This window comes from Acomys russatus, chromosome 20 (assembly GCF_903995435.1).
Source record: "Acomys russatus chromosome 20, mAcoRus1.1, whole genome shotgun sequence".
Classification (NCBI taxonomy): domain Eukaryota; kingdom Metazoa; phylum Chordata; class Mammalia; order Rodentia; family Muridae; genus Acomys; species Acomys russatus.
Genome location: NC_067156.1, coordinates 48862221 through 48887666, shown reverse-complemented (window position 1 = coordinate 48887666; position 25446 = coordinate 48862221). Strand labels below are relative to the sequence as shown.

The window sequence follows — 25446 nt, the reverse complement described above, 5'->3', positions numbered from 1 at the left end:
TCTTGCAAAGAAGGAGAAAATTACCTAACCTGTCTGTAATATAGATAACCCTTCAGTACAGACCATACTTTAATTCCAGTAACTACAGAGGTGAGTCTTACTGGGTGGAAGATGAGGATAATATAGATATTGTAAAGTTTTAGGGGAAATTAGGCATTGCTTCTACCTCCTCAAGCTCTTCCATTATGGAAGGCCATAAGAAAGTACATAGAAACATATTGGAATAGGAGATTTTAATTAAAGACTGGCAAGAGTAGCAGGTTCTTTAAAAAGAACCTAGGGAAAGATAATAAAACATCAAGAGACCAGGACCCAGCTCTGCAGCTGAGTGAAAGTCAGACCAGAAGGATGATTGTGAGTGGTGATTTAAAGTAATATGGGTTTTTGCTTCTACAGCATGACCCATGACAAAGGTTCAGGATACATTACAGAAGAGAATGTAAAAGGATTTTAAAAGGAAGAGGAGCAGGATGTCTGCTCTGAGATTGTGTCTTTTATATATGACAGGAAAGCTATACCACTGAACTCTCAACAATATGGTTGTCTAATCAAGACCTGAATAATGACACCAACATGGACGAAGTCAATCTCACAAGGTCCCACTCTAATATGAAGAGCTACAGGCAATTTATGACTGCTGAGAGAGGTAAAATTGGTCTTCTACTTGGTTACATGATACAAAGTGGCCAGCCTTAAAAATATACATTTGAGCAATAGCAAGTGGGCTCAGCAGGATGTATTTATTTATTCATATATATGTACTAATGATAATTAAAGTAAAAAAAAAAGATCATGACTTTGAGATAGAATAAGGAGACATGTGAGGGGCTAGAGAAATAAAAGGGAAGGGAGGAAAGGATGTAGACACAGTATACATATATGAAATTTAAAACATAATTTTCTGTTTTGTCAGAGTCAAGGTGCACCCTTACAGATATAAGGCCATTGGCCATTTAGCAGCTGCAGTTAAAGTATGCCTTGATGGGATACAAAGCACTCAAGGCTACAAGAATTCAGCTGGCAAGCCAGACAAAATTCAAGATATTTAAAAGTACCACCTGTTGGTAATAAATCAGTTCCCTATAACATGCCACAAGGTAAGATGGGCAAGAGACTTTCTGTAGTCAAAGAGATTTAGATGACAATTTTGCTATCACCCCACTCCTTCTTAGACTCTGCAGCTTCACATTCCTGAAGCAGCTCGGGTCCCACACTGAAAAGCTACCCCTGCCCTTTTCTGATCTTTCATGCCCTCATTTAAATCACAGAAGGCTGGATTATTGAAAACTGTATTTGCTAAGTCCTCCTTGTCTGTTGGCTTGTGATTATGTTTTCTAAATAAAAAGTTAAAAGTGGGAGATAAGATGGTGAAAGAAAATAAAGAACCATTTTTCTACTGTATCAGATGAAGTTTACTGCAGGAAAAAAAAATGGTTTCAGAAACAAGAGCTGATGGGGCAGCAGCAGCTGCAGAAGATCCATGGCACTGGGTGACAGCACCTGCAGAGGATCCATGGCACTGGGTGACAGCACCTGCAGAGGATCCATGAAACTGATAGGGACAGTGAAACTTCCTTGTACCTGGCTCACATTGTAGGTATAAGGTTATTATGTAGTTTAAACTCTGATTTCCTGTCTAAATGTTGTGTAAACTCTGCTCCTCAATTGTCCCTCTGATGTGTCAATAATGCAGCTTACAACCAATCGATGAGCAGGGGAGAGAATGGGGTTGGACTTCCTGTCAGCCAAGGAAGGGGGAGTTAGGAGAAGAAGAGGGGATTTAGCCTCGGGTAGAGGTCCAAGGAAGATCAGGAGGAAGGAGCTGGAGCCGAGAAAAGCTACAAAGTGCAAGTATCACTGGGATGTTTGCTGGGAGTAAGACAAAATAGCAAGAGGGTTAAGAAGTTACTCGAACTGCTCAAGATTGTGTTGTAAAGCCATATAAAAAATAGTGAGAGTCTCAATTATTTGTGTGATGGCCAGGTTAAAAAATAAGCCAAGAGAAACGAACACAGTTTTATAAAAAAATAACTTTAACACACATCCTCTTACTCTTCTCCAGAGAGCCTTGTGACTAGGTTCCTGAAAGAAAGCTCCATTTTAATATATATATATATATATATATATATATATATATACATATACATATACATATATATATTAATATATATGTACACAATTATTTCCATTATATTGGTTACATATAAATGAGAGATAGCCATACAGAATACACTATAATACTAGGAGTCAAAAATAAATGGGAGTTGATTCTAGGTCCTCTAATTCCTGGACAAGAATGTGCTCAGGTTCATGTATGCCTCACAGTAAAGTAGAAATGGTGTTTGATAGTGTATCAAAGCCCAGTGTATTCATCCCCAATAAATCAATAGTAATTGCAGTATTGAGGATCTTCAGTCCTATTTCAAAGCCTTAGTTTCCATACCAGAAGATATAATCATAGGCAAATATTTTTTAAGTCAGCAAATTATTAGTAAGGTCATTCAGTTAGGTAGGAAGTGAAGTTAGACAGTCAAGAAATTTTTCAGTCCCACTTTTCATGATTTCTCTGATGATTCTGAACAAAATGCACACAACTTATTGCGAGCATTCCATGCCCAAGATATTAGAACTTTACTGGCTCTGCTTAGAATAGTTGTAAAAAGCCCCAGTTTCAAATGCCCAAACCGAAGGCTTGAGAAACTAAATAACTCACTCAAGGTCAAGCATCCAGTCAGGGGAAAAGCAAGACATGAACCCATGTGTGGGTTATTTCCATAAACCACATAGCCGCAGATGTTGCAGTGCTCTGCTGGGTGAGGCGCTGTAGAAGCAGCACCGTGAAACTATATAATGCCCCCTGTATATAAAAAGCATGCTGGCTGAAGTCTACAGACAGTAAACTGCCCTGCAGGTAACCTGTGAAATGTCTTACTTAAGGTCATTTAGGATGCTATAAGGCACAAAGTTATTCAATATAGAGTGCATTTCAGCTCAAATTCACTGTGCCCCTGATCTAATCAAAAGAATTAATGGAAAAATCACCGCTTTGTCATTTGAGCTCTAACGCTGAGTATAATTTCCATTTACATCTAAAAAGAATCATAAAAATAACTCCTTTGAAACCCAGCCTTAAGACTGCACCTGTTCCCAACGCCAATTGCCAGGTTACAGACACGAACTAACCCTAGTTCTAAATTGATTCCATATTGCTGTCTTCGGGGAGGGCAATTTATATCTGTGAATTATTTTGAGTTTTTTTAAATAGTTAGCATTAAAAATTCTAACTTCATCCCAAGATTTTTGTCAAATGTAAGATGTATTATCATCAGTACCAATGATCAAGCCAAAAACCAACCTCTCTATTGAAACAATTGTTGCACTTTTTTCATTTGTAAGCTTGAATAATTTCACTACATTTTTGTAGTCACATTGTTATTTCATGCAATGTCTTGAAGTAAAGAATTGTAGCAGAGTACACCAGGACCTAATGGCAACTGAGTAATGACTCCAAACTCAACTGCTTAGCTTTGTGATGGCTTTTTATTAATGTGATATGTTATATACAACAAGACATGCTTTTACATCGAGATTATGTGTTTTATTATTACAGTGTTCAATTTTGGGCTTTTTCTTTCTCTCACTTCTTTAAATCAGCTTATTAAGATGCAGATGCTTTATCAAAATACCAAATGTAAGCCAAAGAGACTAAAAGAAGTTGAGAGATAAAATAAATGTACATTAGAGCCTCAACACCTACCCATCCTTGCTTTTACTGCCTGTGAACTTGGCTCTCAGTATTTCAGAATTGTAGCAAAAAGGAGACTGCTGCCATTTACGATTCTTAACTGTGTAAGGTGCTTTGTTACTTCCTAATAAGAAACATTAATAAGAGAACACAGAACCATTTTGCAGAGAAGAAACAGAATCCCAGATGAGGATGCCCTTATTGAAGAGGGAGAAGCTGCAGAGACTTCAGGGGCAGCAAAAAAGAGAACTTCAGAGAGCCCCACAGGCAAAGAGATAAACCCAGGGTGGCAAGAAGCTCCCAATACAAGAAAGCTAAATACAAAGGAAGGCTGCTGTTACTCAAAGAATGGGGTCATGATCTCAAGGCAATGCCAAGGACTTCTTCACCTAGTCAATGCTGCCCTGAATTGTGTTCTTTCTGGAATTAAATATTCACAGGAAAAGTCATTGGAAGTAAACTCCTTTTTCTTGTAATTAGCCTTAGGAAGAAAATAATTGAGACCCACCTTGCTTTCAGGAGTCACACCTGAAGCAAGGAAACCCACATATCGGTGGAAGCATTCTCAGTTATACAGGGAGCTCAGCTGTCTCTGAAGGGAAGGAGACTTTACAGCCACACTGAGTGGCTTCTGAATTTCCAGTCTTACAGAGAAGGGAGAACCAGTGCTTTAGTCTCCTTAGCAATAAGGAGGTTTAAGAAGGTCAGCTGCTGCAAAATTAGAGAAAACTGTTTCCTTTTTCTCTAACCCTCTCTGGAAAAGAATACAGCTGCCTACTCCAGAGCCCCCAAAGGAAACACAGGGGGCAAAACCTCTAGAATTCAGCGGGTGTCAGATTGTTTGGAAAAAGCTGTCAGCTCCCTGTGATACTTGAGAGACCCTGTTATCCTAGGAAGAGCTTGTCAGGGCTCACTTTCCAGACAGGCTTGGATTCGCTGTGATGTTTCATCATGCCTCGAGCTGCCCTCCCATCGTCTCACTTGGGGTTGGAGAGCCTTCCAGAGAAAGTTTTCGCATTGCAGTTCCTATCTCTAGAAGCAAGATCTAGTGTTCCTTTCCTTATTCTTCTTATATGTGCAAAAACATGGCCACTGCACGTCTCACTATTGGGGATCTTCTACCATTCCTGACCTATTTGTCCATTTTTTAAACATGGTCCTCTAACATGTTGGTCTTAACTTTTTAAGTTCCAGGATAGCTGGTCCCAAATTACCTCTGATTATGATTTCCAGGATTAGTTGCTGATGCTTCTAGCCAAGAACTCTGACAGGTGGATAATATCAAGGACCAAGCTAGAGAAGCAAATTCAGTTCAGTGAAGATGCACGAACAAAAACTGAAACTGTCAATATGGTTTGACAAACTGTAAGACATTTTATTTAGTTACAAATTCAATCAGTGATTTAATTATCTCTTCATGTTTTGGGAGTGTTGATTAGAGTTCCTCCATCTTACAGGCCACAAAAGTGAAAATTACTTCTGAAAATTTCCCCAATATGTGTATTGCTTTACACTACTCCATTCCTTTTGGGTGTCCATTATTGAATAGTCATTTTTTTTTTTTTTTTTAGTTTTTTATTTTGAGACAGGGTTTCACTGTGTTATCTTGGCTGTCCTGAACTTTGTAGACCAGGCTGGCCTCGAACTCACAGCGATCCACCTGCCTCTGCCCCCCGAGTGCTGGGATTATAGGCGTGCGCCACCACGCCCGGCTCTGAATAGTCATTCTTTTTTCCAATCCATATTTTCATATTTACCCAGACAGAAAATGTCATGTCAGCTAGCTCTATAACTTACACACACACACACACACACACCTAATCTCAATGTCTGTTACAGCTGCTAGATTATTCGTTGTTAAGTCTCTTCCCATCCAAGCCAAGCCAAGCCATTTCCTCTCCTGATGTTTGTTCTCTTCTGACTTTCACTCTTTCCTCATTGATCTTCCTCTGTCTACAGAGCAAGTAAAAGAATCCCTGTCCTCAGCCAGGAGCCTAGGGCTTTCAGTTCTCACCTCATTATCTGTTTACATTTTATGTGAAGACAGAGACTAGAAAGAAGAACCTCTGATCTCTTTCCTCAAAATGGTAAAATTTACTCTATCGAGCTACACCTAGAACATTCTAGAACATCATCATTTGTACAGAACCATTGTGATTGATTGTATTAGTTCATTAATAATTATTTCTGGAGTTCATTTTTCTTTACATAAACTCACTTTCAACGTTTAATATATTTATATAAAAAGGAAATTTATTTCAATTGATAAGTGACAAAATATTACTCTCTATGATACTAAAAGTTGTCTGTATGCTACCTAAATTTGTTGCGAATTACTAATGTTGTATGCATCACAATTTGGCAAATGTGAACCAAGATGCCTTCTTTTTTATGGACACTCAGAGGCTGTACTGAGCAGGAAATCAATAGAAAGTCCATGACATTTGCCTGTTACTAATATTGTGGGTAGAGAGGGGGAGTAGGTAGGGATGAGCATATGTTGATAGGATCCGGTTAGAAAACGGACTGAGAGAACGGTCCACAGACAACATTCTGGGGTGTGATATCATCTTGAATCCCACACCACTGTTCCACAGTATCCCAGGAGAACAGCTAATGTTCACTTAATAGAATCATATTTCACCATCGAAAGCTAACACTGCTATAAATAAGTGTCTAAAAGCTGGCAAGTGAGGGATTGCAATGTCTGAATCATCACCCCCCAGTGGTGCGCCTTAACCAACTGACCCTGTCTGATCCAACTTAGAGACTGTTGTGTAATGTTGCACCATCAGTATTGCTCACTTGGCTTTTCTGGTGAAGGAAAGGAAAGGTGAGACTCTCTGGGTCCCACTGCCTTCTCTGTACAAATAATCCCACAAGTTCTGAGAGGAAAGTAAAGCGCATGCTGGCAGGTTTAAGAATCTGTGTGGAGTCTGCACCAAGTTATTTACTATTGGATAAGTAACAAAATCCACAATGTCTTCTGAGTGCCTAAGATATTTTATGGCTCGATAGCCCCTTTTGTATCAAGGTGCACTAGAGCGTGATCCTATTTGAAATGTCTTTTATATTGAACTAGATGATCAACGGATCTTTATTTGAAACCCACCAAGTGCCAGGGATTCTGCACTGTATTGTGAGACACATTCTGCACTTTCAGGGATCCTCTGGGGGGATGATAATGCAACTCTGCCCCTCATGTCAGACCAGGCTAGAACTCCTGTCAAGCAAGCTCTCACGGTTTCCACCACCTCAAACCGGAACACAGATCTGTGATTTGGACCTGGAATATACTCACTCACCAGTCTCATATGAAAGAAAGAAAGAAAAAGTCTCCTGTGGTTTCATAAGGCATGTGACTTTAGGACGTCTTCCAACTACAGTCACCAACCGGCAGATAATCCTCAGCCTCAAGTACTATAGAAGCAGACCACTTAAGCCTCCTTGAATACAACTCTCTTTGCACTGTTTGGTAATGCCAAATAAACCAGAACAAGCCTCTAGGAAAAACATCCCATGCCCGAGATCTACACAAAATTACAGGAATAAGCACAAAACTACTCAGATTAATATAGCTCCACACAGCGCACTGCCTCCTGGGATCACAGAACCGCGATGGGACACCCTGGCTGGAAACAGAAGTGGGCAAACTAGGGCCTTCCCAACAAAGCCACTTAGGGTCACATCTGAAGTTCAGATACAGGTAGATAATCTTCATCCACATCGCTTCCATTCAAACGCATTCTTTTTCTTATTGCAGAAACAAACATCTATCTTTAAGTGGGATCTATTGGTCCATACAGCTAGAAACGTTAGCAGCTGGCTGTTTATCATGTAATCACAGTAATAAGGCACTAATAATCAAACAGTATAGCACACTCATAGTTATATGTGTGATAGCTAAGAAAAAAACCGTTTTAGCTTTGTAATTCCCCTACAACCCGTTTGCAGAGGCTGTCGATCACAGACTCCCACAGCCAGCAGTACAACAGATCCAGAAATGTAGCATACCTCACATTAGCATCAAGTTTGTCCATTACAGGAAACTGGCATGAGTATGTTGGATTTCAGTGCCCACAGGATCCTGCGAGGAAAATGAGACATTAGGCAGGAAGGTAACACAGAATATATAAAGGTCTTTCTTACAGGAAGAAAATGCCAAGAACGTATTGCCTCCTACTGATTGGAATTTTTATTTTGTAGAACTATTTAATAACCAATACTGTATCAAAGAGCTATTAGCACACTGAGGTTGGATGCATGAGGCACATTTGGCTGAGTTCCACAGAACAATTTTGGTCCATAGATCTACTGGTACGAAAACATATGGGTACATTTCTTTATTCTATGTTAATACACTTATTTGTGTCTTTCTGTAGTTTATCTTAGAACACTAGCTGGGGAAAATAGGTAACTATACTCCTAGGATTAAAATAGTAACAGCCTAAAATGTTTTTTTTTACCTATGAGGTTTTTCAGGTTTTTTTTTTTTTTTTACAAACAACACAAACTTAGTGTAGTGTGAGAGAAACTCTAGCAAATACTTATTCTATGCCCAGAAACAGAAAATGTGTGCAAACATACAAATACACTTTCTAAGGAGCCCAGGAATCAAACTCTGTCTGTCTGTCTGTCTATCACTGAACCAGAAGCACCAAGTCAGCTAGATTGACTAGCAAGAAAACATCTGGGATCCAGCTTCTTCTGCCCTGCTCCCAGCACTGGGCTTACAGACCAAGACTGGCCTTTCCATGGATGCCAGAGATCTGAACCCAGGTCCTCATGCTTGTGCAGGAAGCCTTTTAGTGGCTGAGCATCTCCCTGGGCCCAGAGTCCAGGAATCTGGAACCTAGGAATTCAGGACTCTAAGACTCACCCGGGGATTCTAGGCTAAAAAATCCTAGCATCCATTGAGAGAAAGTTGAGTCTCTAATTACAGATAGTTCCTTTAGTGAAGACCCACAGAAGCCCTTACATTCCTTTCTTGACGTAACCAAGTTGGCCCTGTTAGCCCTCCTACGTGAGAGAAACTTTAAGGTTTGTATCACACCCATCCCACCACATGTTCAGTTACAAACTGCAGAGGCAGAGTGCAGCTGCCTCTCCAGGTCACACTAGGCAGAGGCTCCATTTCCTTTCAGGCATCACCAATCACTTCTCAGAGAATGGGAGGGGTTGTATGAGAACAGCTCTAGGTTAGCGTCCAGCTCTGGTAGCCTATAATTCCATCTGTGGCTTTTCTAATTGAATCTTACCAAGGGGAAAAAACACCCTATGTTTGTTTATCCACCAAAGAGAACGAAGAAACTCAACCTAAGTCTTTAGATGAGTTGGCTAACATTCAGGAAGAATGTGGTCAACCACGACAGGAGAGGGGAACAAAGGACAGACTTCTGTTTTCAGTGCTTTTCAGTAGCGCCTCGAACTCCAACACAAACCCAGACCTTTCTACGGTTGTGTCAAGTTAAGGGAAGGCTCAACCTGCAGAACCTTAGGACCCCAGACCCATAAATACATGCACAGCCTGAGTCAACATAGCTCTGTCTACCACTTTCAATCTTCCATTTTAGAGTCAAATAATATTTTATTTGAAATACACAAGTACAAAGCCCTGACTTTTGAGTATCAGGGCTCTCCTCTCTCTGTAAAATCATTCCTGGAGTGGCCGTATCTGTCAGGTGGTTTATACCCATAGTAAGTTTGCAATAGGTACCCAAAGTTGATCTCCAACCCAAGTTTCTCCCAGATTCATATTGCCCACCTGACATCTCATGCAGGACAATGAAAAAGCATTTCTAATTGAACTTATCACTTCTCACCACCAACAACAAAAAAAAAAATCTACTTTCCACCTTAGAGTTTTTCATCTCAGTTGGCAAACCCACCATGAAACCCAGTTACTCACAACAAAGGGATTCGTTTCCTCATACCCTAGAGCAAAGCTCTTCATTTTGTCCACTTGCAAACACCATATTATTCCCACTTTACCCATCCCACCTTGCTCCAAAACCAGTAGGACATGGCCCGAATCACCACCTCGATCCACAGAAGACCACCACGCTCTTGATTTGGCTTCCTGGTTGGCAACCACTGTCACTTCCTCTCCTCTCCAGCATAGCAGTGATTTTAAGATGTAAGTCACGCCATTTCTTGCGTGCATACATGATTGAAGTGTGTGGTGGTTTAAAGGGTCCCTGTTGAGTCATATGGTTGAGTGCTTGGTTCCCAGTTAGCAGGACTGTTTGGGAAGGGTTATTAGGAGTTGTGGCCTTGTTAGAGCATGTGTGCTACTGGGATAGGGGTTTGAGTTTTCAAAATCCCACACCAGGCCCAGTCTATCTCCCTCTACCTGCAACTTATTAGTCAGATGTGTGCTCTCAGCTACTGCTCCAGTGCAATGCCTGCCTGCCTGACACCTGCTCCTCACCTCATGATGTTCATGGACTACTCTGCTAAAACTGGAAGCAAGGTCCCAATAAAATCCTTTCTGATATAAGTTGCCATGGTTATGATGTTTCCTCACAGCAGTAGAACAGTAACTAACACTCACAATGAAATCCAAAGTGCTCACCGTAGGTAACAAGCCCATACACATATGCTCTGGCCTGAGCTTCTTCCCAAACACACCTTATTGCCCCCTTGCTCACAGTCCTGCTATTTCTCTTGAACATCAAAAGTAGACCACACACACACACACACACACACACACACACACACACACACACAGACACACACACACATACACACACACACAGACACACACACAGAGACACAGACACACAGACAGACAGACAGACAGACAGACACACACACACACACACACACACACACACACACAGACCGCCTCGAGAACTATGCTTTGGTTTTCTCTCCCAGTATTCAATGAGAACTGTTCTCTCACCTCAAATGTCATTTCCCCAGAAAGTCTTCTCTCAATGTTTAAAATCTCAGACTCCATTTTCTGAAGATTTCCGTCTTCTACGTTGCATTGTTTCCTTTCTGATGCATGCATTTCTCCTAGTCAATGGCTGTTTTATTTGTGTCACTTCCATGTAAGCTTTAATAAGCCATTATCTTAACCACTCTAATATCATAAAAGCCTAGAAAACTGCCTAGCACATTACAGGTTTCTCAGTCTCTCTGTAGATTTGTCAGTCAAATTAAGTAATTAATTCATTTTGCCAATGAAGAAATTAAGTTTTGGCAGTCTGCAGATTTCTCACTGGGAAATACTGTAAGCAAAAGGTAGCCAAAGCCAGAGTGAAGAGATGCTTAGCAGTCAAGCACACAGCTGCTCTTGCAAAGGACCTGGGTTCTGTCCCCGGCTCCCACATGCCAGCCCATGATTGTTTGTACTACTAGTAATCCTAGGGATCCAGTGCCCTCCTTCTGGCTTCCACAGGCACAGTCACACATATACAATGGGCATACATGTAGGCAAAGACTTTTATTTATGTATACATAAAATAAAGCAATTTTAATAGGCGAGTCCATTTCATTTTAATTAGCTGTCATTAACTAAATTGCTATGAATGCCAGACAGTTTCTTTATTCCTTCCATCTCTGAATCTTTATCTCCAACCCACAGATGAGGAGCCTGAGGGGCCACAGAGTTTAATTAACTTGCAAAGTTACATAGCAAAGACTTGACAAACCTGAGAATGCATAGCTGTGAATTCAGGTGCTCAAGGTTTATCTTACGTAGCCATATGTTGGTGAGACCATGTGGGTGTAGCTTCTCTGGTATTTCTAGGAGACATAAGCAACCTTACAGTTTCTTCTAGCTCTTAGAACCCTTCTTGCCCTGTTTCCTCACATGTTCCCTGAGCCTAGGGTACAGCAAGATTCAATATCAGTTCTCCCCCTGCCCCTAAGTCATGGGTGTGTTAATGACAGTTATGTTGCATCCTGCTGCTTAGTCTAAAAAAGAAGGAACACTGCTCTCCATATGAGTCTGCCTTCAAGAAACACTTTGAGATTATGTCAGGCAGAAAAAAAGAGCCTGGTAAGTTTTGGGGGTAAATATGAAGAGAAAGCCAAACAACCCTTTCTATCATGTGAGGGATGAGTGTCTCTGTATCCTCTCAGGACCACAACAAGCTCAGCCACTGGAATTGTACACATCATAGGAGAAAACAACAGGAGCACACAACATAGACTCTTCAGAGCTTATTTTCTTTGATAGACATCTTCACACACAACACTGTTCCTTACAGAGTAAAAAGAGAAAGAAGAAGAATTCATCTTTACAGCCCTCCAAACTGCTGAACTGAACCCTCAGTTTTCTGGCTTCTAAGATTTTAATGACTAAAGGTATGAAAATCCACAAGGTTAGTGTGCCTCAGACAGGTCTGAAACACTGCTAGAAAACCATTGTTAAAGGTTAACAGAAAGTGTGTAGTTGCATCTCTATTATAAGAAATATGCACACTGGACTCACCTGTAATAGTTCCCACCTATTGGAACGGAAGATCAATGTAGTTTGGTACGTTGCCAACACCATCCCACCTGGAGCTAAGTCATAACCTCAGTTTGCTTTGCTGTGTCCTGTTTGCTTTCCTTGGATTTGGTTGCATGGGCAGATATTTATGCATAACTATGCTCAGAGGGACAACATTTTTTTTTAGAATATGCCTACATGGGTTACATTTCTACATCAAAGGTCATACTCAATATCTTTGTTTTGGACAAGTGTCAGAAATAAGTAAAACATTATGTATCTTAAAAAGCCAAGTCAAGGCTAGAAGCCTGGCATGCTCGCGAGAGCATTAGACAGAGGAGTTACGGGCTGTGTGTTCTCAGCCCTGCCCTGCTGCCGACTCACTGTTCCTCGTAAGCAAGTCTGTTCACCAATCAAGAGCTCAGGTTGCCCAGACGTGGAATGGAAAGGTGCAGATTATTGGGTGGGATGAGCACAGAGAAATTTTTCAAGGAATTACAGATTACAGAAATTAAAAGAAATGCACATACTGTGTCAAACATATTTCACCCATCTTCTAGGCAGAGCCAAATGATGATGATGATGATGATGATGATGATGATGATGATGATGATGACGATGACGACAACAACTACGACAACGATGATGATGATGACAGCAGCAGGTATTTATAAAAGTTAACTGTTCAAGTGTGTACTGTTGACCTCCTCACCTCCATGGTCTAGCCTGTCACCAACCATAAGCTCCAAAGTACACACAACCTCACCAGCATCACACAACAGGTAACCTCAAAGCAGTCATAAATTTCATGTTTGCTGTGATTTCCACCAGCACCAACTCCCTTAAAGTAAAAAATGGGCTTTTTTAAAAAGGTACTAAATCATCTGAAAATGCAGTTGTGCAAATTCTCACTGAACAAGAAAACTTCTTCTCCTTAGCTATTTACTTGGATATTTACCCAGAAACCACTTGGAATTTGTAGAATATTATTTTCACAATCTTTCTAACCTCTGCCAATTGATATATTCATTTTAGAAAAAGATTATCTCTGTAAAAACCATCTTCCCAAATCCATACTATTTTTTTTATTTAAGCATTTATGTTTTGGTGCACAGATACAAATTTGTATAACACAAATGGGGGCGGGGGGTTAGTACCTATGTTCCATAAGCTTGATCTACCAGAATTGGTAGCCAAAATGCCACTTGAGCTGTGGTCTAGGATAATTTGTCCTAAGTAACAATCTAATTTTCTTGTGTAGAAATCCACATAGGAGCCAATTCAGTCATACTTGGGGTGTTAGTATGCTGGGGCCCATGAATGTGTGTGTGTGTGTGTGTGTGTGTGTGTGTGTGTGTGTGTGTGTGTGTGCGTGTGAATACAAAACACTCTTTAATATATTTTTTCAAAAGTAACTAAAGGAAATATTCTTCCTGGATAAATAAGCTGTTGCTCAGTGGCAAGTTTAGCATCATGGCTAGAAACTGCTGCTTTAAACAGTGAAGACCATGGAAGAGGCTCACTTTGTCTACCTCACAGGGAAAACAACAGATTATAAGAAAGATGAAGAAGCAGCAAGAATGCCATGTCTGTTCCTAGACAGGAATGTTTGTAGAAAACAGACTTCTTACAAGGTGGGGATCCCAACCTTCAAGGAATACTGGAAATACAGAAGGCTTGCCAGAGACAAGCCAGGACCAATTAAGGATCCATCTTGGCATTTCAGCATGGAAAGGAGATTAAGAATAACTTAAAACAGATTTTTGTGATCACTTGATCAGCAGCTCCTTTTGACAACAGAGTCTATAAGGAGACCCAGGGTCACAATTGGCAAGTATCTATTAAATGTGCACCATGATGTCATAATTGGAGAAGGAATTAGTCCCATATTGGGGTATGGGGTGGGGGTGGGAATAGAGGTCTGGAGAGAAGTTTGAGACTTGCTATTTGGTAGATCATTCAAATCACCAGTTTTCCAGTTATCAACCTGTGTGCCTTGGCAAGAGTCCACCTTACAAAAAGAGGCCAGAAAGCCACGAGTCACGTCTGAGGGCAGAAAGCAAGGTGGAGATGAGTTTGAATTTCTGATGAAATCCAAGCACACAATGAGAGCAGAACAAAACACGAGGCTGTTTATGGTTGGGCTGTAGCTTTCATGCATGAGAACCACCTGCAGGCTTGTTAAAACAAAATGGCCCCCTCATGTTTCTGGTCGAATGGGTTTATAATCTGTATGTATAACAAGTTCATAGGTACTGTTGATGTTGCTGCTCCAGGGCCTCTCTTTTCAGAACCAAGGTGGCGCACTGGCCAGACATAGTTCTCCTACCACTTGAGAAAGAATATGACGACAGGAAACAGGTGGCTCCAGCACTGGGAACTAATTGAGTACCAACATAGTACAGTGGAAAATGTGTTCTGTTTTGATTTTCTATTTCACCAAGTTTTTATTTTATAATTATGCACCTGTGCCCCTCCCTTACCCCTCCCCGTGTGTGTGTGTGTGTGTGTGTGTGTGTGTGTGTGTGTGTGTGTATGCATATGGAATACAGGTGATCTCAGAGTCCAGAGAGAAGTATTTGATCCCCGGGAGCTGGAGTTGTAAACCACCTGTGTAGGTGGTGCTGACAATCACACTTGGATCCTCTATAAGAGCGGCAGACTCTCTGAACCACAAAGCCATCTCCTGAGTCCCTCATTTTCTATTTTAAACACTGTTGTTTATGTTGAGGAGAAGGACTCAGATGTGTGCTCATTTGTCTTTGAAAATCTTCCTGCTGTTTCAGGATATATATATGTATATAATAAAAAAAGAGGCCATGAATTTGCAAGGAGGCGTATGTGGGATGGTTTGGAGGGAAGAATGGGTAGGGATAAATAATGTAATTATATTATGGCCTTGAAAAATAATTTAAAGGGTAATCTTCCTGCTATTCACTAATTGTGGTAATAATAATAATAATAATAGTAATAATAATAATAATAATAATAATAATAATAATAATAATAATAAAAGAACAGGCCTCTTGCCTATAGTCTTTAGCAAGACTCACACCATTATCTTAGTTGGGAACCTGGGAGCACATCTCAATGTAAAGATGAGTCCACATAGTTTTTCTGGCAAGTGAAGGTAATCTGTGAAGGGATTATGATTATTAAATGAAAGGAAGAGAAAAGAAAAGAGAGAGGCAGCCCATGAGAAAGACGTTACTCAGACACCGAAACAAAAGCTTACAGGCAAACTTTGGGCGATAAGGACATCATATGCCTCAGAGCTTCTTAAAAGGGTGGGCGGTAACTGGGGCATCAGTACTCCCACACCCGTAATTTGTTGCTTAAGGCTGGTCACAGAGGATCATGGGGATTCCCAGGCACCTCTAGGAGGGATCTCCACAAACAGTGCAGGTATGTCACTGAAAGTCAAGGCAGCCTATGGGAAAACAGAGAAGGCATCAGGAGGAATATAGGAAGAACCGTAGGCATTGCTTACTGTCTAGCTGTGTTTTCTCTCACTGTGTGTGCACTCTTTTTATGGTGTCTTCTATTTCTTGAAAATGCTATTGACTTACACTTACAGTTTTGATATTTTTAAAGATAAATTCATTTAAGGAAAATTAATTAACCTAGCAGAAAATGCTGTGCAGATAATGTTCCAGATGGTATGAGTGTTGGCAAGATTCACAAAGGGACGGAATTCAGATGACTGGAATTTGGGGTGCATGGGCGTAGTTTTTTTTAAAGCAGCAGGGGCAACATACTGTGCCCTTCTATAAAGGGCTACTTAGGTGTTTTGAGCTTTTCAGAGTATAAAGGCATCCCCCTAAGTAACAAGCTATGCAGGTTGTGTGAGAGCAGCCACAGACATTATAGAAATAAAACTGTATGGCTGTGTGCCAACAAATTGACATGGAAATCTGAATTTCATAAAATTTTCACTTGATATATTCCTAACAATTTGAAATGTAAAATGGCTCTTAGCTTGTAGGCCACACAGAAAACGACCCAGAGACTTTGCCAACCCAAAATTCAACCTACAGCCCTGAAATCTGTTCTAGTCCTCACAACTGCTAGGATGACCTTGGCAAATTACTTAACTCTCCCTACCCTGATGGTGTCACCCATGGCGTGGCAGCATGTGTAATATCAACCTTTCATGATTAATGCAAATCTATACACTAGGTTCCCAGTGAATTCTGTAATGTTAGCCCACTTCCTAACAAGGTGCAGTCAGTCACTGAGGAATTATTTCCTGTGGTGAGTCTTCAAAATGGAAGTGATGCACCTGATGACGTGTGTCTCCTACTCTGAGATGTGAGTTCAGAAGCCATCCCTGTTGCCCACAAGGAAGCTGAGCATGACAACGCTTCATGAGTCTTTCACCTTTAATCTCAGATACCTGAAACTGGGAGCAACCAAAGCCAAAGTTTTCATTAGACCTAAATTCAGGCTTTGAAGCTGGTGGTTCTCAAGTGTAGATGAATCTCAAAACCTCTTCCAAAATTGCAGGTCCAGGAAAGCTAGGAATCTCCAATTATCAAATACCCTGGTGGTTGTTCTGTTCAAATGAACCGTGGGGGAAGTTCTGGAATGGCTACACAGATAGAGAGCATCCGCCCAGGTAAGGACCCCTTCTGGGAACCTCCTCCATCAATGAATAAGAGTCCTAGGTCCCAGGATTTGTTGAGCATGCCAAGAACAAGGTCTCTGCAGCATATCTCCTTCTTCCTCTGCTTCTGAAACTCTTGGGCTAGAAAACAGCTTGTGCAGAATTCTATATTTCAGATATAATATGCAAATCATCCTATCCAATTAGCTTTGCCAATGCAATCTCAGTGAACAGAAGCTACTGACACATTCTTACCTGAAAATGCTTGAGCAGAATCCCAACATTTCCTTGATAAAAATGTCACCTCTAAAATGCTTATCTCTACACTCTCCTCCCAAAAACATCTGCCCTGCCCCCCCCAAAAAATGGGAAAAATGAAACTTTACCAATAGATTTTACGAAAGCCCATTTAACTCAATAAAGAACCATCCTAAGTGGGCCTATGACCAAACGCTTTTATGCCTCATCCCATTTTTGTCTTCACACGACACTATGGGGCAGAGCTACAGTTATCCTCATTTTACAGACAGATAAACTGAGACATAACAAAATGGGTGCTGTTCAAGGTGACACAGGAAAGCGGCTCTAAAGCCCAGCTCTTTACCTGCTAAGCCATCCCACAAAGGGATGCCTGTCTTAGCGAGTCCCAAGTTCAACTTTCCCAGCTTAGTTTTATTTAGTGCATGAAGACATCTTCAAAAGCTCCCTGCCCCCTTGGCATCTACAAGTATGTGAAAGAATATAGTTTAAATCATACCCCAACCAAGGAGTTCTTAGCATCCATCAGATTGACTTCCTTGCTTTGTTCATGTAAGCCACTAGTCTCCAGCTGTCAGGTGTCCTTAGGATATTCAGCCCATCTGTCTTCCAGATGTACTATTTCAAATTAACACACACACACACACACACACACACACACACACACACACACACACACGAGTTCTTGGAACACAGTAAAGAAATATCTATAATAGTAATTTCCCAGCCTGTCTTTTTCATAGGAAATTTGAAACGCTGGGAAAAACGCATTGATTAGTTCTGTGAAAGCATCTGCACTAACCTGGGCTGTGTGAAAGGAGTCAGGGAGACTACTTATTGGAGAGGTGGGTTGTGTATAGGATCAGAGCAGTGGGAGTTGTTGACGCTTGTGACCTCATTGACCTCAGTGCTGGCCTTGAGTTCATCTACTTGAGATACAGCTACTTGGCAAGTAGGAAAGCGCTTCTGCAGAGGCAGGTGACCAAAGTTCAATCCCAATTGTATTGGCTCTTCCAAATCAGACCCTGGGTAAACCATGTCACTGGTCTTGATTTCAGATTCCTCATTATAAAAATTGGGGAGGGGGAGCAGATAGCAACATTTTTATCCTTAAGGAATGGACTGATGGGTTGTCAGCAAAATTCCCAGCCAGTGCAAGGTATATACCAGCCTTAATTATTTACTCCCTAGGGGGGATTGACTGGGACAAGCTGATACCTCTGACCCACTTCTGGGATCTCTGTCAGAGGTGTGACATGCATTAACAGAGTGAGAGGTCAGGCCAAATGGCACCGACAATAGAAGGCAAAGATGTGCCAGAAATCCAGGAGGTACATACAGATGAAAGGACCAGGACTCTGTCTAGGGAATGGGCAGTAGGGTCTCGTGGGGGAAACACAGGTGTGTTTATTCTATGCCACATTTATGTTTCTTCCCCCATCACTTTAGGAACAAAAAAAAATGCACAGGGATGGAGATAACCCTGACTTTAAATTCTATCTTCACCAAACTAGGTGGTTGAGAATAGGCAACATTTATTTGATGTTTCCAAAGATCATTTGTCACAGGAAAAATCTACCAGCACTATCAGCATGAGTCCCTGACAGTTACACTTAGCCTTGACCTTGTGTTCACAGATAAGTGACCCAGTAAGAGCCATTTCAGAAGAATTCTGAGTGACCCAGACTGTAAAGGTGTTACATTAATGAGAGCAGTGAAGGACAGGTCCTGACCTCCTAGAGCTGAGCTCTCTGGGAGTGACCTTTCACCCCTCTGCCCTGCAGCCTGGTTCCTCAAGTCCTTATAAAAAGCCCCAGTGTCCTTCCAATAGGTTCCAATCTTTGTTTAAGTAAACCATTGTTAACATTTATTAGGCAGAGCCAAAAAGGACAACTAGCCTCTGCGTACAGGAATTCTTAAAATCTCTAGGCTCTGCTTTCCAAATCTGTAAACCATAGAAACAGTACTTCTCTCAAGAGTTGATAGGAAAAAAATCCAAAAAGTCCAGGTATACGAAAACCTACTTAAACTTTGATAGAATATCATGAATACCCAATAAACATTATTTTATTCAAGTTTCAAAATAGCAAGCCCTTTCTGGGGACTGCAGAAATGGATCAGCAGTTAAGAGTGTCTATTGCTCATTCTTCACAGTTGGGTAGAGAGCAGGGACTAACTCTGACATGAACTCTGGTGCCTCATATTTGACGGCCTCCCCTTGGTAGGGAGCCCTGGTTGCACTGAAAGAATGAATAAGCAGGCTACCAAGATGAGACTTGATAGCCTATGACCATAAAGTTGGGGAGGAGGTCCCCCTCAGTCATAGAACTAGGGGAGGGGAATAGGGTGAAAGTGGGAGGGAGGGAAGAATGGGAGGATACAAGTGATGGGATAACAACTGAGTTGTAATCTGAATAAATTAATTAAAAATAAATTAATTAATTAACTTTTTAAAAGGGGGAAAAACAGTGTCTACTGTTCTTGCAGGGGACCCAGGTTTGGTTTCCAGGAACCACATAATTGCTTACAACCTTCTGTAACTCCTGTGTCATGGAATCGAGTACCCTCTTTTGGTCTGTCAGACATTAGGCATGCACAGGGCGCACATATATACATGCAGGCAAGCACTCATACAAATAAAATTAAAGTAAATAGATCATTGTTGGTGGTGGTGGTGGTGGCAGCGGCGGCGGCGGCTGAGACAGACTTTTACTTATATAGCTCTCGCTGTCCTGGAACCCACTCTGTAGACCAGGCTGGTCTAAAACTCACAGAGATACACGCCTTCTTCTGCCTTCCCATTACTAGGATTAAAGGTGTGTGCCACTATACCTGGCAAATAAATCATTTTTAAAAGATATTTCTGAAGAAGTTCTTAAGGGTCCATAGTTTGGACGTGATCATGCAAAACCAAAAGCAGATGTTGGGACTCAGGAGGAGTGGAGGGCTTGACTGAGTTTATGTTTCAATTTTTAAAGAAACTTTCTGATCCGTATTTAAGATTTTCATCAGTTACACCTAAATGTGCTGATTTCCACTGATTTTCTCCAATCATTCTAATGTAGATCTGAAAGAAAAGGAAATACAATGCAACTGCACAAAAAAACAAAAGCTAGGTGGTTGAGAATAGAGGCTTAGAGGCTTCCCACAATATACTTGGCATCGTGCAATGTAGTAAAGGACTTTGGGGCTGGATTATCCTGTGAATATTGGGGTATTTTATCACCCAAATGAGGTAGAGGTGGGTGTGGACCAGGACATGGAAAGATCTGAGGCAATTGCTTAACGAGAGATGTGGGTTCATTGCACTTATTGTTTTTGCATTTTGCTCCACCAATTCCTTCTCATTAATGCCATGCTTAGTTATTTTTAAAATATCACTTCTCAATAAAAGGGTGTGTTAGGGCTTTTAAAAAGTTATCTAAGGCTTAGCCCCAATTGTGGTTTCCAGCGAAGCAGCAACAGCATGTTGCTCCATTCAGAGTGAAAACTGTCCTACGCTAACCCTGAAACATATCAGAAGCCATGGCTCTAGCCAGCCCAGTAGATTATTTTGTTGCTCATGAAAGACTGAAGGCCACTCACTCAACCAAACCACAGATGTACAGAGCCAGAGCTTGTGAGTCTGTGGGTCCAGCAGGCAGCCTTCTTAGTCAGCCTTGGATTCCCAAGGCTATCAGAGTCACCCTTACTCTAACACTATTGCAGGCCAGGCCTATCAACTACCCTGTTGAAGAGCCATTTACATTTTATTTTACCTCTGCTACAACAGGAGGAAGTCAATAGCATGCAGAATAAGATGCTCAAAAAGCAGGCTCAAAAGACTAAGGAGAGAGTTGAAAACGCAGGAACCTTAACTTTGATGACAAAGACTGACAGTGAGGTAGAATTAATAGAAACAAAAAACCCTTGTGCACTATTTGGTCCCGTCACCTCCTTCCATTTCGCTTCACACTGTCTCTTCCATGACCCTGCCTAGATAATACTCTCTCACCTTACACATACCTTTGAGCTAATTCTGAATAAGAGAAGGATTTTTTTTTTTAATGAAGAATCACATATGACAATTGAACACAATTTACAACCTAGAGTCTTTAGAGTCCTTCTTAGGGGCAGACTTGGTCCTACAACTAGGCTAAGGAATCTTTTAGCTCCTCCTATCTAGCCTGTAACACTGAATCTCATTCATGCAAGGCAGTACAGTGTGAAGGTCCCAACACAGAGCTGCAGCAAGCTATCACACCAGCCAGCGCCAGCTCCAACACCCAATAGCTGAGGGAACCGAACATGTTATTTTACCTCTATAAGCTTGAGTCCTGTATTTCTAAAATGAAGGCAATAGTTGTCTCTCTCTCTCTCCTAGGATTCTTAATGAAGATTAAATGCGACTATCCACAAAAAGCATTTAGAACTGTGCCTGGTACATATCAAGGGCTGGGTTAATGTGAGTTATTAAGACTATTAATGTTTCTTGGCCTTCAGCACATCTTGAGTACTTGCAGGCAGAGAAAACCCAGAACGAATAAAGGAGGTTATGTGAGGGTGGCTAACATGAAACAGGATGGGATGACAGTTAGTAACACAGCAAGTGTTTGGTTGTGGCGTGTGGCTGTATAAAGCTACAAGGTGACAAGGTGTGATAGCGGTGATTCTCAACTGGAGTGTGAGAAGACTGTCCCCCACCCCCGCACAGTGAGCAGTGCTGGGGAGCAGTTTTGGTTGTTGTAACGTTGGGGAATTAATGGATGCTAGGGATGGATGTTGTTAAGTATGCTGCAATGCACAGGACAACAAGAATCATCTATCCCAAATGCCAGTGCTGTTGAGGCCTGAGAAAACATGAATTATAATGTAACATGACATTATCTTAATAAGGCAGTCTCTGGCACCTCACGAAGATGAAAACTGAGTGACCTTTAAAACGCCTCAAACGTTATTACACGTTGTTTGAAGTTAACCCTCAACATCAAACTTAAGTCAACAGTACATCTCAGTTCTCCTCTTTACCTACACCTTTCCCCCAAAATCGAACAAGATTTTTTTCAAAGGTTACTAAATTTTTAAAGGTTCACATGAGACATTAGTTAAAATTATTATTGCTTAAAAAAAAAAAAAAAAAAAAAAACAGTGGCCATCACAGTGTTTTCAGTGCGGAAGAGAATCCCTCGAAATGATGTAGCGTCAAGACTCTAGTTGAGATCTTTTGTTTCTACTTTTTCAAGTGAAGAAACTAAGACTGAGGGAGGTGGAGACCTGAGCTAAGTCACAGCCTATGACACTCATTAAGAACTGACAGAGATTTTTAGTTGGACACAGGTGATCACAAGGATCTCTCCTTCCTTGAGTTTGTTGCCCGCCCCCCGCCCCTCACCACCCCACCCCCACCCCCGTAGTCATACTCTGAGTCTACTTTGGAAATTCCCTAACTATGAGCGTCACTAAAGGTGGCAGTGGTGAGAATAAGAAAAGGGAAAAAATTGGATCCAGGAAATCAGACAAACTGCCAATTGATTAAGCTTTGGCAGCTCCTGATGAAGGGAGATAACTGAAGGGTGACGTCATAGATGACTTGGGGGATGATGCGTCAGCAACATGGGGAAACCAGGGTACAGGCTGGGGTGGTATGTTGCTTATGACAGCTCCAGGTGCTGCCCTTCAGTCAGTGACTGTGGGGAAGCAGGAAGGTGAGCAGCAAGAGTGACTGACGGCTGTGAGTCCAGAAGACAGAGAAAACACATTGGGTTTGTTGGCCTGAGGAATCACATTAGAAGTGAAACCTGGAAAACTTAGGGTAAACTGGAGGTAATATTGTTCTGGGGTTCTGGCACCCCTAATTGCTCCTGGGTGGATTAAAAGCTCCCTGGTGCTCCTGGCAACTTCACTCTAGTCCCAGAGTTTAAATACCAACTGTGACTCTAGCACATAAAAATAAATATAACAAGGATATTCCCCAGAAGAGGAAATGATGCAAACACAACAGGGAGATTAGAATAAGATGCACAGAGAAAATAAGTGCAACATTTAAAAATGACTCTGGAGTGCTGGAACATCTGGTTATTTTCTGAATGTCCTCCCCTATATGAAGATATTTCCTAGATGGAAACTACTTGTCAGGACTCTGTGGGTCTTGTCCTTCCCCTGACTCCTTCCTTATTTCTCAGGCTCCACATCCGTCATCAATGTTTTCCTTCCCTACCTGTGCTCACAAGCAACAACTAGCAACCTCTCTTCCCTTGGTCACTGATGCTGAACTCTCTGAGCCAGGGCCACCAACAGCTTCATGACCCAAAGAATTCCACCCCAGCAATAAGAAGGCCAAGAGAGCAAGTTTGCACCAGTGTCCCCTCACTGAAATGCACTTTCATGTCAAATCTATTCCTTAAGACACACTTTGGGCTTTTCCTCCCATGGGTTCAATGGGAAATCGCCAAGATTTCTTTTTCCTAATATTGAACTCTAAGAAGCCAAGAACTTGCCATGACTTCTTCACCTTCACCAATTAGCATTCGCCTGAATCAACAGCCACTTCTTTCAGAAGCTGCCAGCAGTGTGCCACACACAAGGTGCAAGCCTGCACAAGAAGCATCTTAAACTGAGATTGGATTCTACGAAAGGCAATGGCAAGATGGTCCCTAGTACTGACTGAGATATCATGCAGCACAGAAGATCCACATTCATGCCACTCACTACACACATGCCTGATGTTTATACACACAAGACGGAAGTGTCTCGTTACACATTACACAATGAGGGCACACTCAGTCACACATTCACGATCATCCACAGTCCACCGAGACATACATCAAATTAGCCACCAATAAGGATAGATACACAGACTGGCCCCCTCCCTCCCTCCCTCCCTCCCTCTCTTCTCCTCTCCTCTCCTCCCTCTCCCACTCCTCCTCTCCTCTCCCCCTCTCCTTTTCACACACAACCTCATACAGTCAGTGAACACACATGTTGTTTCACAACTACTTACCTACACAAGTGCAGGGCAGCCGTTCAACCTTCAGTGGTCCCACACTGCTGCAGACAGGTCCTACCCAGACAGACAGTCCACCCACCCACACTAACACAGAGCCCATCCCTGCGACAAAGGCTGGTGGGTGTCGGAAGTACAGAACCCTGAAGCCCCCCCCCCCTCCAACCCGGGCATCCCGCCCGCCCCGCCCCCTCTCGGTATCCCCACCTGCGCACGTGGGCTCCTGGGGTTCTGATCTCTTGGAGCACTCCCAACACCACGCGGCTGCGGAAGGCTAGGGAGAGCAGAGCCCTGGCAGATCGCTGCGGCCACCTTTAGCGCAGAGCCGGGCTTCTGCTGGCCCGCTGCTGCACTGAGCAGCGCTCCCCGCCACTGCCTGCGCCCTTGCCGCCGCCCCCTTAATGCGGGCTCCAGCCCCCGCGCTGGGAAAAAGGCGAGAAGGCGGGCACCTGGCACCAGCTCCAGCTGGAGACCCCAGCCTGGGCTCACCTGGACACACAGAGCATCTTTCTCCTCCTATCCAAGCTGGGCTCAGCGGGCTCCACAGCCCCCAGCTTGGGAGCCCCTGCGGTCCGGCTCGCTGCCGCCCCCACAGGGCACGCTGAGCACCACCTGTGCAGAGGGGCACCCAAGGGAGTGGGCGCAGAGGGTGCACTGATCTCACACCTCTGGGTTGGCCAGCATGTTCTCTCACTGACCAGAACCGTACCCATTCGCTGGGGACAGGGAGCAAACCCTGGCCTCACTGCAGACTCCTTGGTGACCTTGGGCAAATCTGTTCACCTCTTGAGTACCCACTTCCTCTATTCAGAGACAATAAACTCTGAGGTGCCCGTGCCAGAGGCAATCCTTCCTCTGTGAAATCTACTTCCTTCTTCTCATGCCTGACTCTGCCTGGCTCAGAGCAAGAGAATTCCAGGCGCTTTGAGAACTGGATCACAAATTCTCCAGAGTTAGTGCAGTCTGTTGTCTGAGGCTCCCTAAGGGATCAGCCCAGTTCTTGTTTGTTCACTCCTTGCCTCCCTGTCAGAGGTTAACTTAGCGGGTTCTTCCAGTTCTGACCACCTGTGACCTTGACCGTGTGACTAGACTGAAGCCAGCCTCAGTGCTCTCACACTGGAAGCTCTCACACTCAGTGCAAACTGAGAGTAGTCCAAAAGTCCAGGCATGGGTACCACTTAGGGAATCTCTGTGAGGGCCTATGACGGAGCAAATTCCATCTCCTGTCAACACATCTGATCAAAGCATCCAGTTACAAGGATGAAACAATGCATGTGTTAAATGAGCTAGGACAGTTAGGAGAAAGCCAAGCTTTTATTGCTTGAAAGAGGGAGGGGACCAAGAGACCTTGGGGTGAAGAATTCATCTTCAAGCACCAACAAGGCTGCCTGGAAACCTACCCAACAGAGGAG

General features: G+C 42.5%; 1 protein-coding gene across 1 annotated transcript in view; it reads right to left on the bottom strand.

The window, feature by feature from the left end:
• The window catches only part of Htr4 (5-hydroxytryptamine receptor 4), a 149360-nt gene extending 125223 nt beyond the window's left edge, over nt 1-24137 (bottom strand). Inside the window, exons 1-2 of the mRNA XM_051163218.1 lie at nt 24032-24137; nt 3758-3869 (exon numbers count right to left, since the gene is read on the bottom strand). Coding sequence (XP_051019175.1) covers nt 3758-3869; nt 24032-24137 — 218 coding nt within the window. The remainder of the gene's footprint in view (nt 1-3757; nt 3870-24031) is intronic.
• Between the last annotated feature and the right edge of the window lie 1309 nt (nt 24138-25446).